At 47.3% G+C, this 19,087-nt stretch overlaps 1 protein-coding gene across 2 annotated transcripts in view; it reads left to right on the top strand.

Moving 5' to 3' along the window:
- Positions 1 to 3,962: 3,962 nt before the first annotated feature.
- CDH13 (cadherin 13) overlaps positions 3,963 to 19,087 on the top strand; it is an 834,102-nt gene continuing 818,977 nt past the window's right edge. The window contains exon 1 of one of the 2 annotated variants that reach the window (XM_073585096.1): positions 3,963 to 4,134. In XM_073585096.1, coding sequence (XP_073441197.1) covers positions 4,090 to 4,134 — 45 coding nt within the window. In that variant the 5' untranslated portion in view covers positions 3,963 to 4,089. The remainder of the gene's footprint in view (positions 4,135 to 19,087) is intronic. The other variant, XM_073585102.1, reaches the window with a different exon arrangement.

Consider the following 19,087-nt stretch of genomic DNA (forward strand, 5'->3'; position numbering starts at 1 on the left):
CCCTCTGTAACCACCACTAGAGGGAACTGGCCCTCTGTAACCACCACTAGAGGGAACTGGCCCTCTGTAACCACCACTAGAGGGAACTGGCCCTCTGTAACCATCACTAGTGGTAACTGGCTCTCTGTATCCACCACTAGTGGGAAGTGACCCTCTATATCCACCACTAAACTGGCCCTCTGTATCCATCACTAGAGGGAACTGGCCCTCTGTATCCACCATTAGAGGGAGCTGGCCCTCTATATCCACCACTTGAGAGAACTGGTGCTCTGTGACCACTACTAGAGGAAGCTGACCATCTGTAACCACCACTCTAGAGAACTGGCCCTCTGTAACCACCACTCAAGAGAACTGGCTCTCTGTGATCACCACTAGAGAAAGCTGACCCTCTGTAACAACCTTTTGAGGGAACTGGCCCTCTGTAACCACCACTAAAAAGAGAGCTAGCCCTCTGTAACCACCACTAGAGGGAACTGGCCCTCTGTAACCACCATTAGAGGGAGCTAGCCCACTGTAACCACCACTAGAGGGAACTGGCCCTCTGTAACCACCATTAGAGGGAACTGGCCCTCTGTAACCATCACTAGTGGTAACTGGCTCTCTGTATCCACCACTAGTGGGAAGTGACCCTCTATATCCACCACTAAACTGGCCCTCTGTATCCATCACTAGAGGGAACTGGCCCTCTGTAACCACCACTAAAAAGAGAGCTAGCCCTCTGTAACCACCACTAGAGGGAACTGGCCCTCTGTAACCACCAGTAGAGTGAACTGGCCTGTAACCACCATTAGAGGGAGCTAGCCCTCTGTAACCACCTCTAGAGGGAACTGGCCCTCTAACCACCACTGGTGGGAACTGGCCCTCTGTAACCACCACTAGAGGGAACTGGCCCTCTGTAACCATCACTAGAGGCAACTGGCCCTCTGTAACCATCACTAGAGGGAACTGGCCTGTAACCACCATTAGAGGGAGCTAGCCCTCTCTAACCACCTCTAGAGGGAACTGGCCCTCTGTACCCATCACTAGAGGCAACTGGCCCTCTGTAACCATCACTAGAGGGAACTGGCCCTCTGTAACCATCACTAGAAGGAACTGGCCCTCTGTAACCATCACTAGAGTGAACTGGCCCTCTGTAACCATCACTAGAGTGAACTAGCCCTCTGTATCCATCACTAGAGGAAGCTGCCCTATGTAACTACCACTAATTGAGTTCCGGCCCTCTGTGATATTGTGACATTATGGTATTGTGGCATTGCGAAATTCATTTCCAATTCTGTACCAAATCTGACCCATATGAACGTAGTCCAACACCGGTTAGACATTTTTCTTTCTTAAATCACCCCATTCTTCCCAACAGTTGGCTAAGACGCGACTTCTTTATTTTAATATTTTTGTTGCAAAGTATGAAAATCTCATAACAGATTCAAGAGATAAGGAATAAATAATCCCCCCTCCCCATACACTGTCCATCACTCCTCTTCATTTCCATCCTCCTTCAGGGTTTCTGCTCGGCACTGTTATCATCAGATGAGCTGTCCATCATCTATCATCCTTCTTCATTATCATTCATCATCTCCATCCGCTACTTTATTACTATGACTATTCCCGTCACCCTTCTTACTTCTCCCTATCTCTTATCCATCCCATTATATCCATATACCGGCCTGTCCTACTTGTAAATTCTCATCCTCATGCACCAAGTTTCTAATCTATCATCTCTCTGTAACCCAATATTCATAACTCTGCTTGCTGTCCCCCTTTATACATTAAGTCACAGATGAGGGTTTGCTACCATTGCATCCAGTCTAGACAATCTAGATTCTGTATTAAATAAATTTGGCGTGATTAATCTGCTGGAAAGCGCCTAAAAAAATACACTCATGCTCTCCACTGCTTGGCGCCTCTCCATACCTGTCCCATCAGCAGCTTCCTCGCCCAGCTCTCCTCTGCCTTTTTCTTCTCCCTTCTCCTCTCCTTCCTGTGGGTGATGCTGCAGGAGACAAGGCCCCTTGTTTATTATTTTTTTTTTTTAACCTTGTTGATTCAGAGGTGGTCGCCCAAAATTCAGATTCCCCAGAATTCCTGAATTTGGGAAAATTCTGAATATATTCAATTTGTTTAGAGCCAATTCTCTAATTTATAGCTTGAGTTCATTGTAACAAACTATGCTCACAGAGCATTGCCTGGACTGAAAACAACTGGAGAAAAAAAATGTTCATCTGTGAGACAATTTTGGACTCTACAGAATGTAAACGTGCGTTTTTTCCATTCATTGACAGCAAGCAGAATTTGCAGAAACGTTCACAGTATGTTAGAAAGTTACACGATTTTCTTTCTTTCATCGTTTATACAAAGATTACAAACCTCTAGACATCGTTTTGACCAAACGCAATTAGTGGAAATCTACCGTTTAGTGTATACAGCTCCGCTGCAGAACTATGTGTCTGGGATTACAGACCATAAACAGCTCTGTACGGACTGTGACTTACTCCATATGCGGAAAAGAAATTTAGATGTTGGAGTCCACCCAACTTTTGGAATCAAAGGATTCAAGCAAATATTAAGGTCACACCCCTAAATGACCTGTCAGTGAATGGGATCAATGGATCTACCAAAATATGAAGAATGAATTGATCTAACTAAATATTAAATTCACCCCTCAAATTACCTGTCCGTAAATGGAATCAAAGGAGCTACCGAAATATTAAATTCACCCAATATTATCTGTCAGTGAATGGAATCAAGGGCTCTATAGAAATATTAAATTTACCCCCAGTGTTACAATGACTTTTTAGATTTTGGTTTTCGTCCAATTTGTAGAATTACATTCACCTCAATATTATATGTCGGTGAAAGGAGTAAAGGACAATAACCAAATATTAAATTCACCCCCAAAATTACTATGACTTGCTCCATATGCGGCAAATAAATTTAAATTTTGACTTGCCCAATTTTTTAGACTCAGTGGATCTAAATAAATATTAAATTCAACCCATAAGTGAATGGATTCAGTGGATCTACTGAAATATTCAATTCACCCCCAATATTAGCTGTCAGTGAAAGAGAATCAATGGATCAACCCAAATAGGTAAGAATGGGAGTGAGTTTAGTATTTGGCTGCATTAACTGATTCCATTCACTGACAGCTAATATTGGGGGTGAATTTAATATTTGGGTAAATCCATTGATTCCATTCACTGACAGGTAATATTGGGAGTACATTTAGTATTTGGGTAGATCCATTGATTCCATTCACTGACAGCTAATATTGGGGGTGAATTTAATATTTGGGTAAATCCATTGATTCCATTCACTGACAGGTAATATTGGGGGTACAATTAATACCAGTGAATGGAATCAATGGATCTACCCAAATACTAAATTATCCTCCAATATTAACTGTCAGTGAATGGAATCAATGGATCTACCCAAACATAAGTTCACCCCCTATAATTCATGTCAGTGAATGGAAGCAATGGATGTAACTTTACTTTTCATTACTCCCAATGAATAGATTTCCTCTGTAGGACACAGCTGCCCTCACCCATCCATGTGCCATCAGCTTCACCCTCCCATCCCTCAATGCCAGGCTAGTTTTTACTAAAGATACCATGTACCCCAATGGTTGGGAAGCCATGTACATGTCCCCAGACCTCTGGGAATCCTGCTACATTGTGTCCTCTTCCTCTGGATACATTCTATCTGTTTAGTAAACATGTAAATATTGAGCTCTGCGCTGATGAGGAGTGCATGGGATCAGGGAAGGAAAATGCACAGCACTTGGCAATACTGCTTAATACAGGGGGATTTAATACAATATATAAAGGTGGTGATTGCCAGAGGCGTTTACCTAATGCAAAGCCTCACAATCTGGGGATATGCTGTGATGAAATGCACCTTGTAAAGCCATTGGCTCTGGTCACCAGCCTCTATCCAATGCTTAACTGATGATGCTGCTGATCTATTTGGGAAGTTGGCTGGCTCTCAACGAGAAGCCTCTTCTCAAAGGCTGTTTCACAGTGCAAATATGCACAGAGCAGCCTTGGTGTATGTGTAATAGAAGCTCCAGTCCCTGGTAAAGCTGGCAAAATGGATCCCAAATCACAAGTCACCCTGTCCCTGCTGCTGTCCCAGGTAAGAGCTCTGCTCCTCCAATGCTTGTTGTATGTATTGTGCTGCTGCATACACAGTGTCTTTGCATTTGCTTTTTTTCCTTCTTGTGTGTGGATGGCAAGGCAAGGTGTGAATACTAAGCACAGTGAGTGAGGGGCTGATTTTTTGGGGTATTATCCTTGCTTGATCCCCCCTACCCTCTCTTTAAAGTTGATGGGTGCTGTGTTTTTTCTTTTTTGTTGGGTCATGCAGCACCCCACCCTCCTGGCTGTATTCGCCCCCCCCCTTTTTTTGGAGATGAAACCCCCTTTCCATTCTCTAAAGCTGCATCTTAGGACACATTGCAGTGGAATCCCCCCCAAGTGTGGGGTTTGGTCTGGTGTAGCTTGAAAGTTGGCAGCCTGGAATTTGGAGGGGCATTTGGTCACCCCCCTCCCTATATGGACTGCCTAGTTAACATGCAGTGTGGTTATTTAATGTCTGGATTGCTGAGCCTGTGGATTGCAAGGACACCATTTCTACAGAAGTTTGCATTGGGAAGAATATCCCCCTGGAGATGCCATCATGTATTTTGCAATGGAAATTGTGTTTTATATGTTGCACCCCTGACAAAGTAGCTTATAGCTTTTTGTGTCTGCTCCCTGCTCAGAATATTGTATATCTCCCCCCTCCTCACTGCAGCAGTGAGAAAGACCCCCATACCCCAGCAGAACAGCTGAGCCTCCTCCATTCAAGGCATGGCACGGCTGCTGCTGTCAGTCACAGCACAAGATCTCTCCCTTCCTTCCAACATCTACTGCTCCCACGTCTTCCTATTCCTGTGGAATAAAATGCAGTTATCATCCGAGCCTTCCTGGTGTTGAATCCTTTTGGGTTATTTTGGGGAGGGGGTTGTAAAAATTCTGGCATCTCTTATTTACAGAACCCCCCCTAAATCATCCTGCAGGTTGAATTGCTAAGCAACCCCTACTGCATTCCCAACACGTTTTGCTTTAAAGTGGAAGTTTGTATCATTATAATGTACAGAATGGAGTGCAAGCTCCTGTGCCCGATATAAGGATTGTGGGGTAAATAGCTCCTGTGCCCGATATAAGGATTGTGGGGTAAAATAGAGTGCAAGCACCTGTGCCCGATATAAGGATTGTGGGGTAAATTAGAGTGCAAGCTCCTGTGCCCGATATAAGGATTGTGGGGTAAATTAGAGTGCAAGCTCCTGTGCCCGATATAAGGATTGCGGGGTAAAATAGAGTGCAAGTTCCTGTGCCCAATACAAGGATTGTGGGGTAAAATAGAGTGCAAGCTCCTGTGCCCGATATAAGGATTGTGGGGTAAATTAGAGTGCCAGCTCCTGTGCCCGATATAAGGATTGTGGGGTAAAATAGATCGCAAGCTCCTGTGCCCGATATAAGGATTGTGGGGTAAAATAGATCGCAAGCTCCTGTGCCCGATATAAGGATTGTGGGGTAAATAGATCGCAAGCTCCTGTGCCCGATATAAGGATTGTGGGGTAAAATAGATCGCAAGCTCCTGTGCATAGTGTATTAGCAGTGCAGCAAAATAGATTGCAAGCTCCTGGGCTCAGTGCACCAATGATTGGAATATATATTTAATATATGTATAACCATTATGTTATGAAATAGATTGCAAGCTCTTGTGCCCATTCTAATTATTATATCTAGACTGCTAGTGTCTATGCCAAACGTAACTACTGCTTTTTTTCCCCAATAGATTGCAAGCGCCTGTACCCGCTCTGTTTTAGCATTGATTGTAAATTCTTGTGCTGGATAACCATTGTGTTGTGAAACAGATTGCAAGCTCCTTTGTCTAGTGTGACAACTATGTTCTACTCTAGATTGCAAGCTCTTGTGTCAGAATAGTGTTGCAAAACAGATTGGAAGCTCATAGGCTCGGTGTGATAATAACGTTCTATAACAGATTGTTTGCTTTTGTGTCCATGGTAACAATTGTTTTGTAAAATAGATTGCAAGCTCTTGTACCCGGTGCAATGATTGTGTCCTACAACAAATTGCAACCTCCTGTGCCCTGTGTAATGTCTGTATTCTCTATCAGATTGCAAGCTCCTGTGCCCAATTTCTCAGCTGAATTCTACAATAGATTGCAAGCTCCTATACTCAGTGCAACAAGTGTGTTCTTTAATAGACAGCAAGCTCTTCTGCCCACTGTAATAATAACTATGCTCTAGAATAGATTGCAAGCTCCTATGGCAAGTTAATACTTGTACTAAACCTCAGTGGTATGGGAGGAGGAGGATCTGTGCGGAGGCTGATTTGGCTGGAGAAGGGTTAAGTGCAGCTCCGCACTGGAGATGGCATTGAAAATAAGGGGAGATTTACAGATGAGAAAAATATGGAGCAGTCAGGTAACTGAGATTAATATTTATTGCTGGGAGCTGTAATGAAAACCATCAGATGAGCAATAAGGCAGCCCAGGAGGGGCTCACCACACGGCCGGTGGCCCCCCGAGCTCCTGGGAGTAGGGAGGGTGATATCAGGAGATATAGAGGATTTCTCAGAAACCTGACTGTATACACCCACATTATCTGTAGTGTACGGCGTGTTCACTATCGGCAATGAAAAAGAGAAATGAAATCATGTAGGTGGATACAACATCACAACAGTAGGAGGCAAAGGATGATATATTGTCAAACTTCACAAAAATTCTCCGTGGCTGCTACACTTATCCCGTAGTTATATAGGTGCATAATATGTTACGCGTTGCTCCGACAAGCTTTCGACTAGATGCAGGTAGTTGTCCCTTTTAGTGTTCCCTGTCATATTGGACAAGACATTTTGAAGCTGCTGAGCCACAAGACAGTATCGGCATCCAACATTTGCGTTGCCTCTTCAGTCCTGGATAGGCAACATACGTGATCCATAGGATGAAATAAGGATTTTGATTGACAGTTAAGAGTTACAGTCTAGTCACTGAAGAGTTAACTCTAACCACTCCTGGGGTGTGAAGACTTCTACTCTCCTCTTGGTGCCCAAGCTTCGTCCCAAAAAGTTCATTATTTATCACAAATGTGCGCAGGAGAGGTGAATTTCAGCTCCGAATGTCGGCTGCTTTGTCCCAGAGGATGCAGCAGTCCTGTGCAGAAATCAAAGTTCTGCTACGCCTGACTTCAGCTCTGCTATACTGGTACATTACATTGCATGCACTTTTGGAATAGTAGCCCATTCACGACTCTTCTAAATGCTACATTGTGGCGCACGTGTTTTCTACTTTGCAATGGTGGTTTTTGGGGTTCGCCATAAATAGGGGTGTTCCACAAGAAACCTCTTCAGGCTGCAGATCCTCGTTAAGTAGCAGATCCCAGGAGATATTGTGGCGTTACAGGGCTTGGATACGGGGATGGTGGCATCTTCAGGAGTCACAGATCAGATTTGGTGGTGTCGTGAAGATATGTACCACATACTGGTATCTACCCATCACCGACCATGTCTAGGTGATACCCTAGGAATGTGATACGAGTGTCAACATCTCACAGTTTAGTCTCTTTTTCTATATTATTTAGACGAAAGGGGTACAGGTATATTTGGGTTAAACCTATTGGTGAAGGAACTGTCACACTGAGCGCAGATACCTGGCACACAGTGACGATCATCCAAAGTAGCAATATTCATGGTTCCCATCATTGGTACATAGGTTGTAGAAGCCCATAATGTCTACAAGATGTCATCAATGCAATGATATTTTGAGTTTGATGGTCACCACTGTCATCTACCGGTGAGGGACAACCGTAGATGTAGAGTTCGTCCTGGGGCTCCTTTGAAAAGGTCACAAACTGGTATTTTCACCATGTCAGCTTGGTTTTCTAGGTGCCTCTTCAATGTCTACATCTCTTTCAACTTCCACATGGGGTTTGTACCTATCATAGGTTGGCAGAAGTCACTGTCAAGAGTTTTTCTACTCTGTGTGACACAAGTGTGCCACATCCTCCTGGGAGATCTGGGGTTAGAAAACATTACATATTGTGAATCACAGAACTTCCATTTATCCGGTGTGTTTGTGTTTCATATTAAATGGGTTTAATTTCCTTTGGAGCTGAAGAGATTAACTAACCTTTCTATGCTGGTTAGAAAGTTGCAGCTCCATCTCACAGCTGTTCCTGACCTGGTCATTTCCTCTCCCTATAAAATCTGGTCAGACCCCCTCTGCCTCGCCAGTGAAAGCTTTGCTTCCTAGCCCTTTGGAGTATCCTTGCTGAGTTGGAGATCATTGTTGCTGCTGGAGAATGTTGCATGCTGTTTTTGTGTGTATGCTTTCCTCACTCACTATCCTGTTTGGTTTGTACTTTCCTACCTTTCCCTATATACCTCTCTACTTTTGGTGAGTGTGTGTATGTTAGTTGCTTTTTGATATCCCTGTTTTTTTTACATGTTTATACACTAGTATTTCTGTCCCAGGAGAACAGTAAGCTTGGTGGCCCAAACCTCCTCATCATCAGAGGTACCTTTAGTAGCAGAGATAGTTACTGGTTTTTCCACCATGCCAACTTGGTTTTCTAGGTGCTTCTTCAATAGAAACAACGTCCACCATGTCCTCACATGCTAGTATATAATCATTGGACAAGCAGGTGTTGGGACGTGGTGAGAACACATTGGTTCTTCTGCCCGCCTGTACTTGTATCGTAATTTAGTTAATTTGATGGTTTGTGCCGTTGGTTAGGAATTTAGTGCAGCTATTGGCACTAGGATTGGCACCACTGTTATTAAAAAAACTGCCTCTGCAGACAGCCGTAGTGTGGCGCTACCATGCCTCCTGAGTGGGCACACTTCCTGATGTGTAGCCTGACCCGTCAAATGTTTCCCCTCATGCCCTCCTCTACCGTTCATGCTGTTTCACTGATAGCCATGACAATAATTACACTTATCAGCTGCAGCTGCATCCCCCTCCTCTCCCCACCTTGCTCCTCTCTTCTCTTTTCTACTGTATTTGCTGTTTCCCATTAGATGTGTTTTTTGGGGAGACTGAGGAGGCATGGAATAAATCTGAGACCTGCGGGAAGGTGAGGCAGTTGGCATTCTGCCCTCCAATACATTCCAGATTTCATGTCTTCACAAGTATAGCCGGATATGTACAACTCTTGCCATTAGAGCAGGCTGCTCGATCATAGATAACACGCCTGTGCTTTGTAGGGAGGCCAGCGAAACATGCTACTGATGACGCCTATGGGCATGAGCGAACTTTACACCGGTGCTTTGTAATACTTGCCTAGTTGGCACGCCATTGCCGTGGCATAATGGGCACGGACAGCGTTCTACAGAGTGGATTAATGTGTGATTTATGTCTGCTAGTAATGAACACTGAAGAGCGGAAACCAAGTGTATTACTGGAAGCTCCCATTACTGCACCTGCGTCTGTATCCACATTAATGCACCTTGGTATAGGAGGGTATCGCTGTATCGGCCCCTGAGAGACGTCCTCTCCGTATTACCAGTGCATTAGCCGTCCGGTGGCCGGGAGACTTGAGGTTTGGCTTCTTTCTCATGGATCTCATTTCACATAAAAGATGATGATGTTGGATTACTAGGACACTCCTAATAGACATTTATTACCGATGCACAGGGTGAGTGATAAATGTACGAGTGCTGGGACCCCACTGATTATTGGAATGGGGGTTCTGAGTTTCACATTTCTCCTCAGTTTATGATTGAATGAAATTAGGGGAGTTTGAGCGGAGGTTGAGCACGTGCGGTGCCGCTTCACTCAAAGTCCATGACATTGACGGAGAAAGACACATAATCATTGAATGGAGCGGCAGCTTCCACGTGTGACCATTGAGTGGAGCGGCAGGTCACATGTGACCATAGTATGGAGTCGTAGGGCAAGTGTGTGTTAGGCGTCGGGTTCCTGACGCTGTACAGCAGGAATCCCGACCCTGGCCTTTTGCGGTCTCCCATTCCTCTCCAGCCACATAGGAGGCTGCTCAGCAGACTCGTCGATCCCTGCGCTCTGCTCAAACGAGCTCTGTGGGTTTGGTTGCTGCTGCCACCTCTGGTCCAGCTATAGCAACGTATGCTGGTCAGCAGCGAGCTACTCCAGGGACTGTCCTCCTTTCGGTCTACTGAGCATGCCCGTGGGACGATCTCTCATTGGAGATCGGAGGTCACATGCTTAGGTCCTTCTCCAGCTCGGATTGCACCACCAGGAAGGTCCCGGAAGGACGCTGCTATAAAAGGTTTGCATGGCCAATCGGCCATGCGCTAGTATACACAATATTTGGTAAAGATGTGTGTGATGATGGATGTTTGTGAACCGCTGAATGACTCATTATGAAACCCCTTCCCTTTGATACGCATGTTATTAGGGTTAGAGTTCAGAGTCAGCGCCGAGTTGTGTGGCACTGCCTAGCGTCGCAGTGCTCCCTGCTCCTCACACATGCTAGCGCCTGTGTGCGCCAATCTAAGGCACCACGTTACTGCAGCATCTGTTAGTACGGCGCCGTGCGCGTCCTATGCGCTTTCCAGGCCTGAGTTTAGGCTGGTTAGTGGCGTCTGCCAGAGCTGTGCTGTGCAGTAAGCAACGTTCAGCTGCACCCTGTGACTTCTAGCAGGGCACAGCATCCTATAGGTGTCTGTTCAGGCATCGCAGTTGCGGTGCCGAGCACTATTGTGACTAGAGGGACTCTAACCCAGTGTCTCAGGGGTAGAGTTCTGTGTCTATACACCAGTGCTCACATTGCCGAGCTCTGTGAGCATAAACAGGCTGTGGCATTTGTGTTTGGCGGTTGGGCGGCTCTGTACACACTAGGTGGAGTTAACCCCTTGTGTTCCTCTATTGTACCGCCATATAACGTCCTCCATTACCGAGCAGCTTTTACCATCTATGCACGGTGGACCCCGGGCTGCGAACGCACCTTATACCTTCTTTATTATTTGGTGCATTCCGCCAGCCCGTAACAGTGTGAATATTGAGTGGAGCAGCAGGGCATGTGACCATAGAATGGAGTCGTAGGGCAAGTGTGAATATTGAGTGGAGCGGCAGGGCATGTGTGACCATTAAATGGAGCGTCAGAACCCACATGTGACCATTGAGTGGAGCGGCAGGTCACGTCTGACCATAGAATGAAGTTGTAGGGCTCGTGTGACCATTGAATGGAGCGTCAGGACCCTCGTATGACCATTGAATGGAGCGTCAGGACCCACGTGTCACCATTGAGTGGAGCGGCAGGGCTCACATGTCACCATTGAGGGGAGCAGCAGGGCACACGTGTGACCATTGAGTGGAGCAGCAGGGCACACGTGTGACCATTGAGTGGAGCAGCAGGGCACACGTGTGACCATTGAGTGGAGCAGCAGGGCACACGTGTGACCATTGAGTGGAGCAGTAGGGCACACGTGTGACCATTGAGTGGAGTGGCAGGGCATGTGTGACCATAGAATTGAGTCATAGGGCAAGTGTGAATATTGAGTGGAGCGGCAGGGCATGTGTGACCATTGAATGGAGCGTCAGAACCCACATGTGACCACTGAGTGGAGCGGCAGGTCACGTCTGACCATAGAATGAAGTCGTAGGGCTCGTGTGACCATTGAATGGAGCGTCAGGACCCTCGTGTGACCATTGAATGGAGCGTCAGGACCCACGTGTCACCATTGAGTGGAGCGGCAGGGCTCACATGTCACCATTGAGTGGAGCAGCAGGGCACACGTGTGACCATTGAGTGGAGCAGCAGGGCACACGTGTGACCATTGAGTGGAGCAGCAGGGCACACGTGTGACCATTGAGTGGAGCAGTAGGGCACACGTGTGACCATTGAGTGGAGCGGCAGGGCATGTGTGACCATAGAATTGAGTCATAGGGCAAGTGTGAATATTGAGTGGAGCGGCAGGGCATGTGTGACCATTGAATGGAGCGTCAGAACCCACATGTGACCATTGAGTGGAGCGGCAGGTCACGTCTGACCATAGAATGAAGTCGTAGGGCTCGTGTGACCATTGAATGGAGCGTCAGGACCCACGTGTGACCATTGAGTGGCGCGGCAGGGCTCACGTGTCACCATTGAGGGGAGCAGCAGGGCACACGTGTGACCATTGAGTGGAGCAGCAGGGCACACTTGTGACCATTGAGTGGAGCAGCAGGGCACACGTGTGACCATTGAGTGGAGCAGCAGGGCACACGTGTGACCATTGAGTGGAGCAGTAGGGCACACGTGTGACCATTGAGTGGAGTGGCAGGGCATGTGTGACCATAGAATTGAGTCATAGGGCAAGTGTGAATATTGAGTGGAGCGGCAGGGCATGTGTGACCATTGAATGGAGCGTCAGGACCCACGTGTGACCATTGAGTGGAGCGGCAGTGCTCACGTGTCACCATTGAGTGGAGCAGCAGGGCACATGTGTCACCATTCAGTGGAGCAGCAGGGCTCACATGTCACCATTTGAGTGGAGCAGCAGGGCACACGTGTGACCATTGAGTGGAGCAGCAGGGCACACGTGTGACCATTGAGTGGAGCAGCAGAGCACATGTGTCACCATTGAGTGGAACAGTAGGGCACACGTGTGACCATTGAGTGGAGCAGTAGGGCATGTATGACCATTGAATGGAATGGCTGGGCATGTGTAACCATTGAGTGAAGCACTAGGCATACGTGTGACCATTGAGTGGAGCGGCAGGGCACATGTGATCGTTGAATGAAGCAGTAGGGTACATGTGGGACCATTGAATGGTGCTTTGGGGCACCAATATAAAATGTAAGATGGTCCTTCCACTTATCATATTCCATTTCTAATATTGGTATCTCTCAGGCATCAACCTTGGCAATGACTCCTAGAGCTTCAAACATTCTTCAACGTCAATTAAGCCATCATGGCTTGTGGATGGTCCAGTGGTTTGGTGGTTGTGGCTTCACAAGAAAAGGTTGAATCTTTAAGTCATTCCACTAGTTCCTAGTAAGCTGTTGGGTTTATTCTGATTTCACTGTGGGTTATGGTGCCTCTAATGATGCCAATAGGATCTAATGCCTCAAGAAGAGGAGTCAACTTCTCAAAATGGTGGAGTCACTTTTTCTATAGTCATTTGGTTCACCCTTTCTTTTGGGTTCAGGATTTTTAAGAAGACTATGTCTTTTGTCAACAGTCCATCGACCAACTTGCCCTAGACTACTGGGATAATTGGTATGACTGCTTTAGCTAATTGGCTGGCAAAAAGTCTAGTTGGATTGTTGAGCCCGTTCTTAAGACAGTCGCCCATTTATCTGCTCTTTCCATTAATGAGATACTGGGCAATCTCGTTAATTGCTGATGAGCCTCATGGTAGAATCCGTCCGCCCGAGCTTTGTTTGTCACTATGGCAGTGCCAGTCAATTAAAACTTGGCTTCTAGATGAATAGTCCCGACGGCGGCTGCTGATACTGAGTAATTTACAAGCTGGCAACAAGAGTTCGGACTGTCCGTACATGTTGACAGATATCGGAGGACATCTTCATCCCACTTCTGCATCACACTGGACTCTCATCATCCTGAGTGCTACTGGGTATCGCTGACCACACTGTTAATAGTGAGGCCCACAGGTGGCTTTAATTCTCAGAAGTGGATTATTAATTCTTATGTTTATTAAGGGATGGAAAAGGGCATCATAATAAGTGTGCCTCCGATGCCACCATTACTACAACACAGAGGATGACTGATAGTGTACATGGCATATCTGGACTTTCAATTCTCGGCACATAGTAATGAGAGTCCAAAGTAGAGAGACAAAGACCCACCCACACTTACTGCAGAGAGATGAAGACAGACCCCCCACTTCTTAGGCCTCTGTCACACATCAGTTTTTTGCCATCAGTCACAATCCGTCATTTTTTAAAAAAAACGGATCCTTTTTTTTCTCATAGACTTGTATTAGCGACGGATTGTGACGGATGGCCTCACGTTTCATCCGACGGATCCATCGGAAAATCTTTGTCCGTCGGGCGGAGACGACGGACACAGGAACGTTTTTTGTGAACGTCAAAAAGTCGGACAGCAACAATCCGTCATTGGCTATAATGGAGGCCTATGGGCGCAGGATCCGTCGTTTTCCGTTAAAAGACGGAATCCAGCAACAGATTCCATCTTTTAAAATTGAACATGCCCGGAAGATATCTTTTATTTTAACCCCCACAGCTGCATTTTCCATTCTGGCACCTAAAAAAATTCTCTCTCTCTCGAATTTTATTCTTTTAATTTCTACTTCAGGCTGCTGCCACGGATCCGTTAACAAAACTGGAGGGAGGGCTTGGCTTCTATCAGTGTACTGCAAACCAGCACGCGGTTAGGAACAAAGAATGGAAGCGCTACTATGTTGCCTTCTTTTAAGGCAAGGCCGCCAATCAGGACGCAGTAGCGACCACCAATTGGAGCTGAGAGGGTGCGGAAAAGGCACCGCAAATCCACGCCTGTGTGACTACTGCGTCACACAGTACATCCCTCATCGAGGTCTGAATCGTCAGAGTAGCTGCTATGTGACAGGGTCCCAACGACCGCCAACATCGTTACAAAGGTCGCTACGGGTCACCGTATCATTGCTGCGTCGTTGGGAAGATCTGACTGTTTGGCATCTCACCAGTGACCACATAGCGATGCAGCAACGATCCCTACCAGGTCGTATCGTTGTCGGGATCGCTGTAGCGTCGCTGAGTGTAACGGGAGCTTTACACTAGAGAGATAAACATTCACCCAAAGTTATCGTAGAGGAACAAAGACCTGCCCCACTTTCTGTATAGAGACAAAGACCTGCCCTCACTTACTGTAGAGAGACATAGAACTGCCCCCACTTACTTTAGAAAGACAAAAAAAAAACCTCACAAGTACTGTATAGAGACAAAGTCCCACCCATACGTACTGTCAGGAGACAAAGACACAGCCACACTTACTGAAAAGAGACAAAGAAATGGCCATGTTTACTATAGAGATACAAATACCAAACCCCATTTAATGTAGAGAGACAGACTATCCTAAACTTAGAGTAGAGATACAAAGATCGTACCCCACTTACTGAAAAGAGACAAAGACCTGGCCACACTTCCTGTAGAGACACAAAGACATGGCCACACTTACTGTAGAGAGACAAAGACCTGCCTCCACTTACTGTAGAGTGACAAAGGCCTGCCTCCACTTACTGTAGTTAGACAAAGTCCCAGCCACACTTACTGTAGATAAAGACCCGGCCACACTTACTGTAGAGAGACAAAGACCTGCCTCCACTTACTGTAGAGAGACAAAGACCTGCCTCCACTTACTGTAGAGAGACAAAGGCCTGCCTCCACTTACTGTAGAGCGACAAAGGCCTGCCTCCACTTACTGTAGTTAGACAAAGACCCGGCCACACTTACTGTAGAGAGACAAAGACCTGCCTCCACTTACTGTAGAGAGACAAAGACCTGCCCCCACTTTCTGTAGAGAGACAAAGACCCAGCCACACTTACTGTAGAGAGACAAAGACCTGCCTCCACTTACTGTAGAGAGACAAAGACCTGCCTCCACTTACTGTAGAGAGACAAAGACCTGCCTCCACTTACTGTAGAGAGACAAAGACCTGCCTCCACTTACTGTAGAGAGACAAAGACCTGCCCCCACTTTCTGTAGAGAGACAAAGACCCAGCCACACTTACTGTAGAGAGACAAAGACCTGCCTCCACTTACTGTAGAGAGACAAAGACCCAGCCACACTTACTGTAGAGAGACAAAGACCCAGCCACACTTACTGTAGAGAGACAAAGACCCGGCCACCCTTACTGTAGAGAGACAAAGACCCGGCCACACTTACTGTAGAGAGACAAAGACCTGCCTCCACTTACTGTAGAGAGACAAAGACCCGGCCACACTTACTGTAGAGAGACAAAGACTCAGCCACCCTTACTGTAGAGAGACAAAGACCCGGCCACACTTACTGTAGAGCGACAAAGACTCAGCCACCCTTACTGTAGAGAGACAAAGACCCGGCCACACTTACTGAAGAGCGACAAAGACCTGCCTCCACTTACTGTAGAGAGACAAAGACCCGGCCACCCTTACTGTAGAGAGACAAAGACCCAGCCACCCTTACTGTAGAGAGACAAAGACCCGGCCACACTTACTGTAGAGAGACAAAGACCCGGCCACACTTACTGTAGAGAGACAAAGACCCAGCCACCCTTACTGTAGAGAGACAAAGACCCGGCCACATTTACTGTAGAGAGACAAAGACCCGGCCACACTTACTGAAGAGCGACAAAGACCTGCCTCCACATACTGTAGAGAGACAAAGACCTGCCTCCACTTACTGTAGAGAGACAAAGACCTGCCCCCACTTTCTGTAGAGAGACAAAGACCCAGCCACACTTACTGTAGAGAGACAAAGACCTGCCTCCACTTACTGTAGAGAGACAAAGACCCGGCCACCCTTACTGTAGAGAGACAAAGACCCAGCCACCCTTACTGTAGAGAGACAAAGACCCGGCCACACTTACTGTAGAGAGACAAAGACCCGGCCACACTTACTGTAGAGAGACAAAGACCCAGCCACCCTTACTGTAGAGAGACAAAGACCCAGCCACCCTTACTGTAGAGAGACAAAGACCCGGCCACCCTTACTGTAGAGAGACAAAGACCCGGCCACCCTTACTGTAGAGAGACAAAGACCCGGCCACACTTACTGTAGAGAGACAAAGACCTGCCTCCACTTACTGTAGAGAGACAAAGACCCGGCCACACTTACTGTAGAGAGACAAAGACTCAGCCACCCTTACTGTAGAGAGACAAAGACCCGGCCACACTTACTGTAGAGCGACAAAGACTCAGCCACCCTTACTGTAGAGAGACAAAGACCCGGCCACACTTACTGAAGAGCGACAAAGACCTGCCTCCACTTACTGTAGAGAGACAAAGACCCGGCCACCCTTACTGTAGAGAGACAAAGACCCAGCCACCCTTACTGTAGAGAGACAAAGACCCGGCCACACTTACTGTAGAGAGACAAAGACCCGGCCACACTTACTGTAGAGAGACAAAGACCCGGCCACACTTACTGTAGAGAGACAAAGACCCAGCCACCCTTACTGTAGAGAGACAAAGACCCGGCCACACTTACTGTAGAGAGACAAAGACCCAGCCACCCTTACTGTAGAGAGACAAAGACCCGGCCACACTTACTGTAGAGAGACAAAGACCCAGCCACCCTTACTGTAGAGAGACAAAGACCCAGCCACCCTTACTGTAGAGAGACAAAGACCCGGCCACCCTTACTGTAGAGAGACAAAGACCCAGCCACCCTTACTGTAGAGAGACAAAGACCCGGCCACACTTACTGTAGAGAGACAAAGACCTGGCCACCCTTACTGTAGAGAGACAAAGACCCGGCCACCCTTACTGTAGAGAGACAAAGACCCAGCCACCCTTACTGAAGAGCGACAAAGACCCAGCCACACTTACTGTAGAGAGACAAAGACCCGGCCACCCTTACTGTAGAGAGACAAAGACCCGGCCACACTTACTGTAGAGCGACAAAGACTCAGCCACCCTTACTGAAGAGCGACAAAGACCCAGCCACACTTACTGTAGAGAGACAAAGACCCAGCCACCCTTACTGAAGAGCGACAAAGACCCAGCCACACTTACTGTAGAGAGACAAAGACCCAGCCACCCTTACTGTAGAGAGACAAAGACCCGGCCACACTTACTGTAGAGCGACAAAGACTCAGCCACCCTTACTGTAGAGAGACAAAGACCCGGCCACACTTACTGAAGAGCGACAAAGACCCGGCCACACTTACTGTAGAGAGACAAAGACCTGCCTCCACTTACTGTAGAGAGACAAAGACCCGGCCACCCTTACTGTAGAGAGACAAAGACCCGGCCACACTTACTGTAGAGAGACAAAGACCTGCCTCCACTTACTGTAGAGAGACAAAGACCCGGCCACACTTACTGAAGAGCGACAAAGACCCGGCCACACTTACTGTAGAGAGACAAAGACCTGCCTCCACTTACTGTAGAGAGACAAAGACCCGGCCACACTTACTGTAGAGAGACAAAGACCTGCCTCCACTTACTGTAGAGAGACAAAGGCTCAGCCACCCTTACTGTAGAGAGACAAAGACCCGGCCACACTTACTGAAGAGCGACAAAGACCCGGCCACACTTACTGAAGAGCGACAAAGACCTGCCTCCACTTACTGTAGAGAGACAAAGACCCGGCCACCCTTACTGTAGAGGGACAAAGACCCAGCCACCCTTACTGTAGAGAGACAAAGACCCGGCCACACTTACTGTAGAGAGACAAAGACCCGGCCACACTTACTGTAGAGAGACAAAGACCCAGCCACCCTTACTGTAGAGAGACAAAGACCCGGCCACACTTACTGTAGAGAGACAAAGACCCGGCCACACTTACTGTAGAGAGACAAAGACCCGGCCACACTTACTGTAGAGACACAAAGACCCAGCCACCCTTACTGTAGAGAGACAAAGACCCGTCCACACTTACTGTAGAGAGACAAAGACCCAGCCACCCTTACTGTAGAGAGACAAAGACCCAGCCACCCTTACTGTAGAGAGACAAAGACCCGGCCACACTTACTGTAGAGAGACAAAGACCCGGCCACACTTACTGTAGAGAGACAAAGACCCGGCCACCCTTACTGTAGAGAGACAAAGACCCAGCCACCCTTACTGAAGAGCGACAAAGACCCGGCCACATTTACTGTGGAGAGACAAAGACCCGGCCACCCTTACTGAAGAGCGACAAAGACCCGGCCACCCTTACTGTAGAGAGAAAAAGAGACTGTAGAAGTAAGACCCAGCCATAAATAATGTAGGGAGACAGTCATACCCCCACATCCTGCTACAAATACCCGCCCAACTTCCTGTAGAGCGACAAAGACCCACCTACTTTATATAAGGAGAGACAATGACCCTTCCCCAATTCCTGTAAGGAAAGACAAACCCTCACTCCACTTCCGGTAATCCATCTTGGCATCTCTGCTGCTAGTGACAAA

The sequence above is a fragment of the Dendrobates tinctorius genome, unplaced genomic scaffold (assembly GCF_039654945.1).
Source record: "Dendrobates tinctorius isolate UK_male_01 unplaced genomic scaffold, ASM3965494v1 ptg000009l, whole genome shotgun sequence".
In the NCBI taxonomy this organism is placed as follows: domain Eukaryota; kingdom Metazoa; phylum Chordata; class Amphibia; order Anura; family Dendrobatidae; genus Dendrobates; species Dendrobates tinctorius.